Source organism: Lissotriton helveticus, chromosome 3_2 (assembly GCF_964261635.1).
Source record: "Lissotriton helveticus chromosome 3_2, aLisHel1.1, whole genome shotgun sequence".
NCBI classification, from domain to species: domain Eukaryota; kingdom Metazoa; phylum Chordata; class Amphibia; order Caudata; family Salamandridae; genus Lissotriton; species Lissotriton helveticus.
Genome location: NC_136062.1, coordinates 272,615,460 through 272,632,379, shown reverse-complemented (window position 1 = coordinate 272,632,379; position 16,920 = coordinate 272,615,460). Strand labels below are relative to the sequence as shown.

The 16,920-nt window shown below is 44.3% G+C and overlaps 1 protein-coding gene across 6 annotated transcripts in view; it reads left to right on the top strand.

Moving 5' to 3' along the window:
• Positions 1-16,920, top strand: part of HERC1 (HECT and RLD domain containing E3 ubiquitin protein ligase family member 1) — a 2,088,313-nt gene that overhangs the window by 448,135 nt on the left and 1,623,258 nt on the right. For all 6 annotated transcript variants that reach the window (XM_078685198.1, XM_078685199.1, XM_078685195.1 and 3 more), the window contains exon 26: positions 9,061-9,326. In XM_078685198.1, the coding sequence (XP_078541324.1) occupies positions 9,061-9,326 (266 nt within the window). The remainder of the gene's footprint in view (positions 1-9,060; positions 9,327-16,920) is intronic.

The following is a 16,920-nucleotide window of genomic DNA, read 5'->3' as shown; positions in this document are numbered from 1 at the left end:
CGGAGCAGGAAAGGGGTCAGGGATGCTACTCCCGGTATTTCCTGATCCCCAAAAGGGATGGCAGACTTCGCCCAATCCTTGATCTCAGGATCTTGAACCTTTACCTGAAGAAGGAGAAGTTCAAGATGCTCACCCTTGCGCAGGTTCTTCAAGCGCTGCTGGAAGAAGACTGGATGGTGTCGATCGACTTGCAGGATGCTTATTTCCATATACCCATTCTGAAGTCGCACAGAAAGTATCTCCTCTTCACGGTGGGATCGCAACACTACCAGTTTGCGGTTCTACCGTTTGGTCTTACTACTGCTCCTCGAGTCTTCACCAAGGTGATGGCTGTGGTGGCTGCACATCTCAGAAGGTCAGGGATTCCAGTATTCCCTTATCTGGACGATTGGCTGATCAAAGCAGAATCTCCAGAGATAGTGCTCCATCATCTGCAAGAGACAACTCAGTTGTTGCACAGTTTGGGTTTTTCGATAAATGTACCCAAATCTCACCTGGTGCCCTCCCAGCGCAACCTGTTCATAGGTGCTGTACTGGACACAACTGTATGTCGCGCATTCCCTCCTCCTCAAAGGATTCACGACATACAGGAAATGATTCCTTTATTTTACAATGGAGCGGTTGTTCCAGTCCTGAAGGTCCTTTGTCTGCTCGGCCTGATGGCTTCTTGTATTCTGTTGGTCAACCATGCACGCTGGCACATTAAGGCACTCCAGTGGTGCCTTCGCAGGCAGTGGTATCAACACCAAGGGGATCTCGGGGAGTCAGTGAGGATCTCCATAGAAGCTGCGGCGGATCTGTCTTGGTGGGGAGTGGAAGGCAAGCATTTTTAAACTCCTCCCTCGGTGGCAACAGTGATAAAGGATGCATCCACTCTAGGGTGGGGTGCTCATCTGGGGGATCTGGAGATCAAGGGTCTTTGGTCATCAGAGGAAAGGTTGCTTCACATCAACCTTCTGGAATTGCGGGCGATACGTCTGGCACTCAAGGCCTTCCTCCCTTCCCTTCGCGGTCGGTCCGTTCAGGTCCTGACGGACAACACCACCGCGATGTGGTATATGAACAAACAGGGAGGGGTGGGGTCGCAGTGTCTCTGCAGAGAGGCTCTGCGTCTCTGGGCCTGGGTTCAGGATCATCAGATTTGTCTGGTGGCAAATCATCTGGCCGGTGTACTGAACGTGCATGCAGACAATCTCAGTCGGCAGTTCTTAGCCGACCACGAGTGGAGGCTTCATCCAGAGGTAGTTCGTCATGTCTTTCGGACGTGGGGGACTCCTCAAGTGAACCTGTTCGCCACTCGCGAGAATGTTCACTGCCCGTCATTCTGCAGCCTCCAGTTTCCGATGCAGGGAGCCTTGGGGGATGCGTTTCAGTTGAGTTGGGACTCACAACTCCTTTACGCGTTTCCTCCCATACCCTTGATTCCTCGGGTTCTGAGGAAGATTCGCCAAGACCGGGCCTAAGTTATATTGGTCGTCCCGGATTGGCCAAGAAGGGTGTGGTACACATATCTTCTCCAGCTATCCTCGTGCCCTCCGCTCCGTCTCCCTCTCAGGGCAGACCTCCTCTCGCAGTCGCAGGGGCAGATTCTACACCCCCACCTCCAGACCTTACACCTTCATGCCTGGAGATTGAACGGGGCTACCTGATTTCCTTTTCTCTCCCACCTGATGTGGTGGATGTCATTCTATCGGCTAGGCGTGACCACCAAGTCCATCTATTCTTATAGGTGGTCTAAATTTGTATCCTGGTGTGGGGAGAATTCTGTTGATCCTTTGAGAGCTCGTTTGTCAGAAATACTTCAATTTGCTCTTTCATTGGTGCAGCAAGGTTTTGCTGTGGCTACGGTAAAGGGATATCTATCAGCTTTATCGGCTTTTATCTGTTTACCAGATCAACCATCTTTGTTTAAATCTCCTGTTGTATTGAGATTTTTAAAGGGTTTAACAAATAAGTTTCCTCCTACTCCTTTTATTGTACCTCAATGGGATTTGAATTTGGTTCTTTCATATTTGATGGGTTCTCCGTTTGAACCTCTTCACAGGTGTCCTTTGAGACTTTTGTCTTTTAAGACTGTTTTTCTTGTCGCAATTACCTCGGCAAGGAGGGTAAGTGAGCTTCAAGCTCTTAGTACGAAGCTCCCGTTCTTGACCATTCATGCTGAACGAATGGTTCTTAGGACCAAGGCTGCTTTTCTGCCTAAGGTGGTAACTCCCTTCCATCTAGGACAGCCCATTACCCTTCCTACCTTCTATCCTCCCCCTCACCCTTCCAAGGAGGAGGAGCGTCTTCACCGTCTGGACCCCAAAAGGGTGGTGAGCTTTTATCTTGATAGGACCAAAGACTATCGAGTGGAAGACCAGCTCTTTGTTGGATTTGCTGGCTGCAAAAAAGGAAGAGCTGTGCACAAGCGCACACTCTCAAAATGGATCATACTATGCATCAAAATCTGCTACAGGGCGTAGCGTGGCTGGTAAGGAACCTCCAGAGGGTATAAGGGCTCATTCTACTAGAGCAAAGTCTTCAACATCTGCTTTGTCTAGAAGTGTACCTGTAGAGGACATTTGTAGAGCAGCGACATGGGCCTCCCTCCACACTTTTGCAAAGCATTACTGCTTGGATAGCGAGGTGAGGAGGGATGGCCATTTTGCACGCTCTGTCCTTCAACATTTTCTGGTATAGAAGAGTGGACACCCTCCTCCGGCAGTGGGAACTGCTGTGGGAATCTATTCACAAGGTGAGGAATCCACTGGCAGATGTATCCATCAGAATAACAAGTTACTTACCTTTGGTAACGATTTTTCTGGTGGATACAGTATCTGCCTGCGGATTCCTCACATGCCCACCCGCCTCCCCGTTGTCCACTCTTCTATATCTTAGTTTATGACAATGTTTAAATGCATTGATGTGTTTATATATATATATATATATATATATATATATATATATATATATATATAATACTGCATTTTATACAGCGCGAACAGCTACCTCGCTAGGAGGTGTCCCGGCGCTAAGAGAACACAGTTGACCTAAAAGAGCTAACAGGAAGGAGAGAACTAGCGGGGTTGGGTGAAGAGCCACGTTTTTAGGAATTTCTTAAAGCAAGGTTCAGAGGGGGCCTGCTGGATTTCTTGTGGTAAAGTATTCCATAAGGAGGTGACGTTTGCCGAGAAAGTCCGACCGCCTAGTCGAGCCTTTTTCGTACGCGGCACGGTCAGTTGAACACAGCAGTTAGACCGCAAGGTGCGGGTTTGGGAATATCTCGGGAGGCGGTTTTTCAGGTAAACTGGGCAGGAGCCATACAGAGATCTGTACGCCAGTGTAAGTGCTTTGAATTTTATTCTGCTGGTAACTGGCAGCCAGTGTAGCGATCGAAGATGCGGAGAGACTGATTGCCTGAGGGGGATTCGCAGTAACAGTCTCGCAGCCGCATTTTGAGCTACTTGAAGTTTTTGCGTCGGGTGTTTTGGTAGGCCTAGGTAGAGTCCGTTGGCGTAGTCCAGCCGGGAAGTGACAGTGGCGTGGATAACCGTTTTCCGGCAGCTCTCCGGGAGGAGTCTCAGGATTTTTCGGAGATTTCTCAGTTTGCTCAGGCAGCAGCCGGCGACTTGTTGGATATGGGAGGTAAAAGGCATGCTATCGTCCCACCTCACTCCGAGATTTTTTGCCGTGCGGCTGGGTGAGGGGGCTGGGCCCATCTCCATCGGCCACCAAAGTTCAGAGGAGGGAGGGGGACCTCTGCCAAAGAAGATTACTTCGGTCTTATTGGCGTTCAATTTTAATTTGTTCGTGTTCATCCAATGGGCTATGTCTTGAAGACAGCCTTTGAAATTTGAGAAAGACTCCTGTGTCACCTCTGAGTACGGGAATACCAACTGGGTGTCATCGGCATAAGAAATTGCCTTGACACCCCAGTTGGCAATCAACGCAAACAGAGGAGCCAGATAGATGTTGAACAAAAGGGGGCTGAGGGCCGACCCCTGCGGGACTCCACAGCTGAGGGCCTTAGGTGCCGAGGAAATCGTTCCTAGCGCCACCTTATATATATATATATATATATATATATATATATATATATATAAATGTTATATATGGTGTTTTTCATGCATTATCTTCACACTATGTGTGTATTTTTGGAAATTATGTACTGGGTACATTGTATATGTATATGTCTACTATCATTGGTCCTTCCGGGTGCCTCGAAGGCACGGAAAAAAGGGCAGAACTGATGTCATCACGCCGACGTAGGCCTAATAAAGAGTCAGTGACGTCAGTTGGAGTCGCCCGCGATGCCGTGCTCCTGTGACGTCGTCCACGTCGGCGTGCTACAAAAGAATTTTCCGAACGTTGCTGACGCAGGGGGATATTCACAAGGTGAGGAATCCACAGGCAGATACTGTATCTACCAGAAAAAGCGTTACCGAAGGCAAGTAACTTGTTCTTCTCAATCCAAACAACCGGCTAACATATCCACCGCTCCAATTAAGTTCATATTTCATCTACTTATTTACCACTAATCCTTTTGGACTCCAGAGTAGTGTGCTACTTGCTGAAAAAGCGTTATGACGCCTCGTCAGGGTTAGTTAGCCCTATATAAATGCAATTACATTACAACTACCAGTGCTGTAAACAGGTGGAATATTCCCAGACAGAAAAAAAATACTGCACACAATTATTTTCCTCAAGAAATAACCTACATAAATGTTTTATCAGTTCAGATACCATGGATTGTAATTATGGTGACAGAAGTACTTTCTCCCAAAATAATATGCAATACTATAGGCAATAAATATTACTCACATAATGCTTTGCTTGCACATAGAATACTGTGCATAGAATATATTGAAATGAGAAATCCTATTCTTGGAAATACTTTGCTAAAGAAATTGTTCCTTACTAGCGTAGGAATGCTCTGTCATGTTAAAAGTCAAAAACAATATTGGTCCACCTGGATCGCAGCGAAAAAGCAGCAAAAACATGCTTGTGAAATGATGCTTTCCTGAATGAGTTATATAGTGTTAATTTGAATAGCAGAGTCTTCACCCGCGATGGTACCCCGGCGCTTGAGTAGGTGTGTTGGCAATTGGTCCCTGCAGTGTTATTGGAAGAGCCAAGTATGGGAAGTAATTCATGTGAGCAGTGTTCGATGGGTAGTAGTACCCACCAGAAATGTTGTGCATTAAGAAAAGGTTGAAAATGATAAGCTAGTGTATAAATTTAGTTCAATCCTGTATTGAACTAGATCCGGTTACTCTAATATGTCTCTGCCTCATTGATCTTCTAGAACTAAGGCTTGATCCCTCCTAGCCCTCTACTCCTGAAGAAAAACTAATATTCCAGCAAAGCGGCACTTGATTAGCATGGTCTCTGTACTACTGTCCCTTGATGTGATGAGTGGGTTTTTGGCAGATAGGCTTTCCATGAAAACGGGGTACTCTTGCAGAACAGCTGTGTTTTCCAAAAGGTGTTGAGAAAAAAAATTGAGCTTTTGCAGGCAGAAAGCCGGGATGTGGAATTCCTATAGCCCGACGCCCAGGACATATTGTTTGGGGTCAAGGGCAACAAGTTTTCATGTGCATTTTGTCTTCGGGACAAGTAGGCCCAACCCCCTGCAGCCCAAACCCTTTGGCTGCCAGTTTGCTGCACCACTTTATTGATCAGGGAAGGGCACTGTCAGCAGTTAAGGTAATATTTTTGTCCATATGTTAATGCTGTTCAAACTTGTACTTATGGTTCATTAATTGAAAGCCTTTATTATTAGGGTGCACGCTCTTAGTAAATGTTGTAAGTTCTGACTGCACTACTGGCAGTGGGCTCAGTATAAAAATGTATATGCACGTTTTCAAAGTTTAGCAATATGAGGCTATGTATAATGCTCCCAGAATGCTCTCTGATTTGATGCAAATATTAGCAGCAGCTTGAAAGCAAGATTGATGATTCTTTGCTTTCAAAATAAAATGTTGATAAAAAAAAGGAAAGCATGAAATAAAACATTTCGCTAAACTACTGTAAAATTGCAGGTACCATTTCTTTGCAGCATCATTTAGTAACATGTGTTGATGCATGCTAGTATTTCCCAAACATATTCATAATAGACAATCAGTGTAACCAGTTTCAATAAGATTATGGGAAACAAAAATAAACAAGCACTGGCAAAGTCAGTAGGTCTGAAATTGGTGGTCAGCCTTTTAGTTTTGTCAATGTGTGACTTGTTTTGGCATGGTTTTTGTAAAACCTTACAGGTGAGGGAGCTGCAGGGCCCTAACCATTATAACAAACATTGGCAAAAGCTAAAATTGTTTTTAGTCTCCAAACAACATACACTGCCACAGTAGTTACTGGAACTGAACAAAACTACTTTCTGTGCCAATATGCTCCTTGTGAACGAGCAGAATGCTGTCTAGTCACAATGAAGCCAGCCAATGGAGAGACACAATTTTATTAAACGCAAAAAGTCATGGTCATCACCAGATCAAACTAGGGGCCCAATTATTAAAGAAAGTCTCAAAAGTGCACCCATGGTATATGTCCTTGCATTTAAGTGCAGCTATATGGCTTTCGTGAATTCCCATAGATTTACAGAAGTTGGACAAGAAATAGTACTCCTAGAAAATATTTGTGAACTGCATTTTAGCATGAGCAAACATGCATATGTAGATTTGCTCATGCAAAAATCTGAGTGTTTGCAAGTTCAATTTCCCTCCAACCACTGTTTTCCCCAACCCTGGAAGAAGGTTTTTGATTGCTATTGTCAGGAGTAAATTTCCAACATCTCAGTATGGGAAAAGATTTGTTGAAAACCCTTAAAACATGCAAGTTAATAGGTTTGCACAGACTCAAAGTGCATTCTAACCCTGGAACTATTGCTTACCACTACCTTCAGCCCCAGTATGTAGATCTGCGGAAACGTGGGAACATAAGGGGATTGCACATATTCAAACGCTACTATGGTATGAGCCCTGGCAAAGTCAAAGAGGCTATATCTATTCTCTCCTTGGAAAAGAGGTGTTTCTAGTGGCACTGTGAGCTAGCTGGTATACAGGCTAACACACCCGGTGGTGGTGTCTAAAATCAGTTCGGACACCAATCCTACAGTGTATGTTGTCTAAACATGCAGATCCTATATAGGTTTATAGGAACTACACAAAAGTATCTAGATATAAATCCGGAAGAAAAGAAGTTGATCTTCACCCAACTTTCTCGTTCTTGCAAGGTTCACCCACTGCACTTTATTTTCCCTCCCATAGGTGAGTGCAAAACTAACACTACTGTTCTACATGATGAGCCTGTTGTTCCTCAAGGAGCTTCATGAGAAGCTGTAGGCTTGAACCACCAAGTGCTTCTCCACATCAAATTAGATTCCAAACGAGTCTCAGCACCTTTTCCAAATCTGAAACCAATGCCTCTATTGGAATGTGAGAACACAAGGATTGCATAGAATACCAGGATGGTATAAATCCGCACTGTGGTGCAACAGGGGCTCACTCAAACTTTATTTCACAATTAGTATGTGTACCATTGCCAACCTTTCATTCAATGAGTATGTAAAATTGAACCAAATAGGCCTCTGCTGTTTTGCGAAAGTTTTAACTTTATCATCAGTTATATGTAGCTCCAGTGTGTGCTAAAGAAGTACCATACAGGGAGAATTGAGGAAGAGTGATATAGTGTCTATGTATGTAAAAAAACTAAAAAATCAGACGATCCAGGACCAACAACAACAAGACTGCCTGGTATTGGAACACCCAGACATATAGTTAATTTCATGTTAACAATCCTTAATATTTGTATCTTTGTCAGCTGCATCTTTACCTTCTACATACAATGAAAAAGTAATCAGAGGGCATAATAATTTGAGCATGTCGTAATTGCACAAAAATTGGCTCATGATCACGAATGCATGTTTAAAGAGGCAGTTTTAACTATTGCACTATTGTTCAAGATCTATGGTCAGTCAGTTAGCAAATTGTCATGAGAAACCAAGACATCAATGCACGGAAGTGTAGATAGTCCCTTTCAAGCAACAGAGTTCCAATTCCAAGATGGCTACTGCTGTCCAGAATGCCTCATGATCTTGCCACTGAAAAGGTTAAGACTGTGTTCTGCAAGGCCTATTGCCGGTGCATTTCCCTGCATTATGTTGTTGCAAGCACGTACGCTGATAGATGCCATTTCATTTCGTGTGTAGGAGTATTTTTATTGGAAATGCTGTGCAACTGTGTCCTCAGAGGCAATCTGCCCTTCCTGTAAGTGCCCTGGAAACTATGATGTGATGTTTTCGCTCGGTTGTTTACTCTGGCACTTAGACCCCACAACCGTACTTCCAAAATCTGGGAAGAATAAGGACTTGTAGACTTCCAAGAGAGGCCTGGTTATTGTAATATGTAAATTTTAGCAGATTAGGTATCAGTCCTGCAGGACTCCCATGCTGACCGGTTTAGTAGGCATGTTTCAGAAGTTGTGGATTTACACAATTCTTTCCTCTGTTTCACGGTCAATGTCTTACTTATGACGAGCTTTCTATTGTTTCTGAGGTGTTCTTTTACAAGCTGAGACCCCAATGAACCAAAGTGTGTTCGCCTTTTTTGTCTGGGTTCTTTCATTTCTCTACCCATCGGATTTTGATTACCATCAGAACATGAGGATGACTCCCATGTTTGAAATCCATTGTGACAGTTAATCATTTTTTCAATTTCATCTTTTTATTTTCCTGCATCAAATATGGTATTTTTTTAATGCAAACGGTATTTCACCATAGTGCATAGGATAGGCCCACACTCATTGGTTAAACAGGTTTGAGGATTTTACTTTACATGTTTTCCATGCATTGCTCTCTTTGGTTTCCAAGTATGCGTGCCTTCTGCCGGATTTTTTTTGTTCATTTTCTTCTGATAGATTATTATCACCAAGGTCAAAATACCTTCTTGCGTTTGCCTAATCGTCTGATTTGCTTAGTGCATGGTTTTAGTTTACAACACAGCGTTTCTGTTACTTTGATTTAATTGACTAATATAATAGGATTATGCTATTTTATACTTGTTTTTGTTTTAAATTCAGGACCCTTACTTGGTCAAGCTGAACATCACAACGACTCCTGGGCTCGGCTAAAACACAAACATGTGCTGTACAGCTCTCATTCATTGGAAGAGTCCGATTACGAGCTTAGTAAAACCCTTGGACTTCATACATTGATTGAAAATATTGTCGGCTTCGTAAGCGGAGATATCGCCAACACGCCTGGATTCAAGGAGCTAGAGGAGAGTATGTCGACTAACCCACAGGCCTGCAGCATTGCAATGGAGCAGCAGCAACAACGAGCAGAGGTCAGTTATGTGCAAATGTGGTAACTTCAAAGTTTGTTTATGGAGTGTGCCATTAGTCGCAAGTTTAAGCACATTAACTAGAGAGGAGCTACGTTTAAGTGACAATAGCTTAATCCCGATACTTAAAAAAAAAAATTCTTATTATTGCTGTAAACCCTGCTTAAGGAATATGAAACCACGTTGAAAGTTAAGGTTAGTGTACTTTAACCTATATGTGTCAAATATTTACTAATTTTCATTCCAGCGATGAAACAGTGTGCATTGCTCAGTTATTTTATCTCAGTACATTCGCAATATCTCTTCTGTGCTAATGAGTAAGTTAACATGGGCACAGAATGGAGACGATCTACCCCCCAGCCTTCCTACAATGTTAAGAACCTTTTCTACCTTGTTGCGGGATTGGGAGTTAAACATTATTAGCACTACATAATTCTAGAGGCAATCTAAAATGGAAGGCACCAGCTGATGTGCCAGGCCAAAGAAACTTCATTTCGAATGGATGTCATTTACTGTTGCAGATACATTTATTAAACCTTGGTCCCAGGCGTCGGCTTGAATCAGAAATATTTTGAGCCATTCCTTGTCACCGGTGTTAGGTGGCACCTTTTGGAGTCTTGTCCAGTGTTGTGCGATGGTGCCACAAGTGCTGTATACACTACATAATTGTTACAACTGACAAGTAGTCCCTAGTTGGCCTAAAGATAAGGCAGAGAGGGAGGTTCCTCAGTTAGATTGACAATGGGGTAAGGGGGAGGGAGAGGGAAGCCAATCAGCCAACAGATGCCATAACCACATGAAAAATAAATCACAAATAATGAGGGAAAATTACAGAGACACAATTCAAAACACAAGGTGTATATACTTGCACAAAATTTTAATTCACAATATACAAAAATTAATATATAATGCCAGTTTAAAAAACATAAAAATGTACTTAGAAATGTACATGGGTACAAAGGAATAATTTAAAAACACAAGAACACAAGTTGTCGACGCAGCGTTTCGGTATCTAGGATTTTGACCTTCATCAGGACAGGGTTTCTTTGAAAGGAGAAGACAAGATCCTCTCTATTCGGTTCTATATAAGTGTTGTGACATCCAACCTTGTGGAGGCACGTTCCCTTGGATGATGTGGTAATTCTTAACAGTTAATCTTCTTGGTGTATCTTTTAGTTCTGATCACCAATGAGATGGTTCAGATGCGAACTCTGTGGAGGCTACCTTCATCAATTGGTAAGTCTCTGTGAGAGCCCTTAAAAGAATTTGGTATTCCTGGTGTACGTGTAGATATTAAACACCGCTGAGGTTGATCAGATGGATCTCTTTGGAGGTTACTTTCATCAATTAGTAATACTCTGTGGGAGTCCTCAGGCGTCCTTATGCCTTTAGGAAGCGAAGTGGGAGAGTGCAGGTAGCCACCGATTGTTCATTGATCACTGGTCATTTCAAGGTATATATCATTTTGAATGTATTTCTTAAAATAGTAGTCCAGAGTCTGGTGTCACGTCGCAGGAAATAACTTGCTGCGGGGGAATGATATATCTCCGCGCTGGGTACGTAGTATCACCAGGCTTAAGAGTGTACTTCGGCCTCCCTGCTACCTCGCGTCTCTCCGTCCATGATTCGTGGACGGAGAGACGCGAGGTAGCAGGGAGGCCGAAGTACACTCTTAAGCCTGGTGATACTACGTACCCAGCGCGGAGATATATCATTCCCCCGCAGCAAGTTATTTCCTGCGACGTGACACCAGACTCTGGACTACTATTTTAAGAAATACATTCAAAATGATATATACCTTGAAATGACCAGTGATCAATGAACAATCGGTGGCTACCTGCACTCTCCCACTTCGCTTCCTAAAGGCATAAGGACGCCTGAGGACTCCCACAGAGTATTACCAATTGATGAAAGTAACCTCCAAAGAGATCCATCTGATCAACCTCAGCGGTGTTTAATATCTACACGTACACCAGGAATACCAAATTCTTTTGAGGGCTCTCACAGAGACTTACCAATTGATGAAGGTAGCCTCCACAGAGTTCGCATCTGAACCATCTCATTGGTGATCAGAACTAAAAGATACACCAAGAAGATTAACTGTTAAGAATTACCACATCATCCAAGGGAACGTGCCTCCACAAGGTTGGATGTCACAACACTTATATAGAACCGAATAGAGAGGATCTTGTCTTCTCCTTTCAAAGAAACCCTGTCCTGATGAAGGTCAAAATCCTAGATACCGAAACGCTGCGTCGACAACTTGTGTTCTTGTGTTTTTAAATTATTCCTTTGTACCCATGTACATTTCTAAGTACATTTTTATGTTTTTTAAACTGGCATTATATATTAATTTTTGTATATTGTGAATAAAAATTTTGTGCAAGTATATACACCTTGTGTTTTGAATTGTGTCTCTATAATTTTCCCTCATTATTTGTGATTTATTTTTCATGTGGTTATGGCATCTGTTGGCTGATTGGCTTCCCCCTCCCTCCCCCTTACCCCATTGTCAATCTAACTGAGGAACCTCCCTCTCTGCCTTATCTTTAGGCCAACTAGGGACTACTTGTCAGTTGTAACAATTGTTTCTCTCCTCGTCCCCTAACGGATTGTGAGGAGATCTCCCTTTTCATTTTTTTTTTCATTTTTTTTTTCATTTTTTTGTCTGTACACTACATAATTGCCACACACACACACACCTGTGACACCAGCTTCTTTTCTCCACAGATGGACAATCCAGGTAGTTTTTGTTGTTGCACATTCATATTTTTCTTCAATGTTTTTGCCAGTACTTTTCAATATTTTGGACAATGTGCACTACTAAGATTATCTGGATTTAAGCTTTATGCTCCCTGTTATTGACCATTTATGTGGCCAGGGAACATCACATGATGCATGGTCGTGCGATCTTTGGGCTGTGATAAATCCCAGTGCCATTGAGGGGAGGGAAACCAAACTAACGGGGGCTTCACGCAAGTCATTCCCATTTGCCCTCTAGAAGAACTCAAATAAGAACTCCTACTCGTTCTCAGATGCATTCGCCATCTTAACAACACACACAGGATAAAAGAGACCATAATGAGCATAGGTGATAGCCATCGAGCCAAGGTAAGAAGAGAAAAAGTTCTTAACGGTCCACCTCTTTCGAACCCACTCCGGAGCTGCAAATGAATAAGTACCCCTGAGTAGATTCTTCCTTTAAATAGGTTCAATCTGTGAAAGAGGCTATGTTGCCTGACTTCACAACAACTATGGCTGCTTCAACCCCAATAACCTGGACACTGATCGAAACCAGTGCTACACTGATGCGCCCTCCCTGGCTGGCTCCTTTATCTTACTACTACGCCCCTTCAAATGCATGCTCTGACGCTGCTGCTTCTGGTTTCAGTTCTGCTTTGGATGTCGCACCTGTACATTCGATTTCTACTTACGTAGCTTAGCAGACCTGCAGATATAGCTAGAGCTAAGACACTATCTTGCATACAGCAGAGATTCCTCAAGTCCATTTCTAGTAAACATGGCGTGCTGGGAAGGAGACAAGAGGAGATACGCGAGGCTGCTGTCGGATTGAGGTGACATTAAACAAAAAGCCCGTAGCAGAGACATCACATAAACTGTAGCATCACCCCCCTCCCCTCCCGACCTGGGGGTGTTAGCCTGAGTAAATTCAAAGATTAAACAGACTTTGGACGAGAGCCCCCATTTTCCACTTTAATTGGATTTCAACAGCATTTTAATATCAGATACCGACCCCTGGATGTTTTCTGTCCATCAGTTTTTCCAGTACTCCTCGCTGATTTGTGAACGTGGCTGTGTGAAGTGTTTGCTTTATTTGTGTTTGTTGTGGCTGCCCTGAAGAAGACAAAGCTGTATCCATGGGCGTCCGCAGAAATTTTTCCAGGGGGGGGCAAAATGTTAACGTCATCACCATCCTCCAACATGATGTGTGCCAGGTGAGGCACAAGAAACACTAGGGCGCAGGAGGAGCCATGGGGGGCAGGAAGCAGGCTGCATATGATCTCATACACCATAGGGTTGCTTTGCCACATCCATCTCTTACCCCCTAGCACCCCAAAACTCATACCCACCCTGAACCCTAAAACCCTAAAATTACCCCACCCCACCAAACCTCATACCCTCCCTGAATCCTAAAATTACGCCCCTGGCACCCCAAAACCCATACCCACCCTGAACCCTAAAATTACCCATTAACACCCCAAAACCCATACCCACCCTGAACCTTAAAATTACCCCTACCCCCAAAACTCATACCTGCCCTGAACCCTAAAATGACCCCTTGGCATAACCCATACCCACCCTGACCCCATTGTCCCCCTGGCACCCCAAAACTCATACCCACTGAACCCTAAAATTACCCCCCTGGCACCCCATAACCCATATCGCCCTGACCCCTAAAATTGTCCCCCTTGCACCCCAAACCCCGTACCCGCCCTGAACCCTAAAATGACTCCCCTGGTACCCCAAAACCCATACCCACCCTAAAATTATCCACCTGGCACCCCAATCCCTAACCCACTGTGAACCTTAAAATGACTCCCTGACACCTTAAAACCCACACCCACCCTGAACTCTCAAGTTACCCCCTGGCACCACAAAAGCTGAACACTACATTCTGATTGTGTATCGCGCCTTCTCCCTGTTCAGGGAGGATCTGCTGGTCCGATCGGCTCGCCCTGGTCCGGTTCTGCTCACCCTTCTCTGGAGCTGTTCTGCTTGCCCTGTCCCTCTTCCGGACCCACCGAGCCTGCCTCCGTGCACACTGCCTGGACCTACTCTGTCTGGCCTGGTTCTTTCTTCTTTGAACCCGCTGTCTTTACTGGCAGAGTTAGAACACAGGTCTCACTACTCTGAAGCTGCTCTCCCCCACCCAGACCCCCCACTACCCCTCCACTTGCTCTCTCATCTTCCTTCCTCCCTACTTCTCAGTCGCTCTTTTCCCACTGCTTCTCTCTCTCTTTCTCTACCCCCTCCTCTTTCACTCTCACCCCCACCGTATCCGTGTCCCCGACCCCACCAAGTTTTCCTCTGTCCCCCCTCTCTCTTCCTCCTCCTCATGTCGATGATAGGGAGCCCTGGGCCCTCTCTGAAAATGCGAGCTGGAGGTGACGTTAAGTGTGAAAGCACCAAGGTGTGAACCTGGAAAAGAGGCAGGGAAGGGGTGGGCAACACGTAGAGAGTCAAAGGGGGCACTGGCTCTCAGAGAGGTGAGACTGGGCGGGGAGCAGCCCGAGGACAAAAACAACACCAGAGCAAGAGGCAGATGCTACTCTTTTATTCAAATGTGACTATTCTTTCTGCTTAGTAATTTACTTAACAGCAACTGTTCTAGGCAGTCCATCACTATAATCCAATAATTATTTGAAAAGACTTTGCCTCAATCTTGGTATGTGTCAGAGCGTGCTATAAAGTCCGAGGTCTCCTGGCGCTTCTGACTAAATTATAAGATAGAAGGGGAGGGGGCAGAGGGTACTCAGAAGGATCTAGAAAAGAGTAGAGTCTCCAGGTGTTGCCTAGATGTGACGTGCGATGAGATACACAGGAGTTCACCTAGAAGAGAGTGCCAAAGGGACGGTGCAGGAGAATGAAGCCCGCGTCTTGTCCTACTGAGCCCTGAAATGCAGAGGAGCTTCAGAATAGAACAGACAGGGCGAGCTGGAGAGGAACCGTGGCTGGAGCACCATGTGTAATGCATAGTGGCATGGGCGTCCCCAGGGGGCAGTGCCAGCTTTAGCGCTGGTGGCACCCAGTGCGAAAATGATAGTTGGCGCCCCCAATGACCACTTCCACCACGGATTCTCTCACTAGCACCCTTTAACAGTGACCAAGAGTCCATAACCACTCTCTATCAGATGCATTAAATTCGTTATATAGCGCTACTCATACCATTAAAGTATGTCAGAGCACTTTGCATCACACACACACATTACGCAGACAATCAATCATACTTGTGTAAATCAGTGTATAGGAAATGTTACATAAGTCAAAGGACAAAGGGGCATATTATCAAAGCCTAGCGATATTTTTATCGCCACGTTTGCGTCCGTTTTCGGATGAAATGCGACGATAAAAATATTGCTTTATTTACAAGAGCACACTAACGCGTGTTCAATGGGATTAGCGCTGTTTTCAACATTGCATCGCTAATGAGATGCAAGGGAGGTGTGCCCAGTGAAACAACATGGGATATCATCACTAACCCTGATTCTCTCTATTTTCAAGTGTATCGCTAACACACATAGCAATATTATAATCAGCGCAAACCGGGTTTTTCGCCGCTTTGTAACGCCTGCTATTTTCCTTACTAAGCCATATCTATAATGGGAGATGGATTGTAATGCTGAGTCCACGTCTCCCATTATAGATTCGATTTTTCCTACCGCGGTTTTCTATCGCTGGAATTCTGGCGATTTTGACTCTTTCCACCGCGTTTGCTTGGATTTCTATCGCCTGCGCGATGCGCCTTGCTGATAGTGCGCTCACCGGGCGATAGAATCCGGTGATATGTGGCGTTAGTTTTTTTAACGCTACACACAGCCAGTGATAATTATCAGTGGCCATGGATGATGTGCCCCTAAAAGTGTAGGAGTCACATGTCATCCATACTGGTAGGCAGTATAGTTTAGGAGTGCTTGGTGTGGAGAAGCAAAAACTCAGAGTTGAAAAAGAAACAGCATAGTTGGGAGTTTTCTTTAATAATAAGACTCCATTTCTACCCAAATTAACCCTTTTTGCAACATTAATCAATGTTCTATACTTCGCAGAGTGTATGCACTTCTATGATGAAAGTTATTACCTCACTATTTTATATTAGGACTTTAAGTTATAAATTGCAAGTAAGAAAAGGATGGCTCTTTTAAAAGCAGTAACCTGCTGATTTATTTACATTAAATGCACTCTTTAATCTACTTGGTACACGTTCTTTGCAGCAGGCATATTAACCCTCTGTACTACCTTCACATACTTCAAAAACTCAACTACACAAAGCTCTGATCTCTGGCTAGGAAGAACATTAATCACAGGAGTTATCTTGACATTTTTGTGAGGCCCCGTAATTGCAGGAGGAAAGGAACGTGCAGCAGGTGCTTTTAAATCATAATTAAGTTGGTCACACCAGCCTAGAGCCAGCCATGACAGGGGGCAAGGAGGGGTGCTCCAGGGGGGGGCTAGCGCCCCTCCTTGCCCCCCCCCCCCCCTGCGGACGCCCATGGCTGTATCGCTGAAACGCACGCAGATTGGAGAGAGAATTTTAAGAACTGCTATTCAAGCGATATAGTGACACTGGAACTAAATGTATTATAAGCTGGAGCACTATATCGTTATAGCATCATATGTGTCCTGTAAATAGTGAACAAAGTATGATAAAAGAAACAGATTGTTGGTATCAAAAACACATATACTCAGTGCTGCAATTTGTATTAAGAGGATAGAGATAGCATTTTTTTTTAAATGGTGAATACAGGTGCAGCAGGTGCTTTTAAATCATAATTAAGTTGGTCACACCAGCCTAGAGCCAGCCATGACAGGGGGCAAGGAGGGGTGCTCCAGGGGGCATACATACATACATACAGGTGAT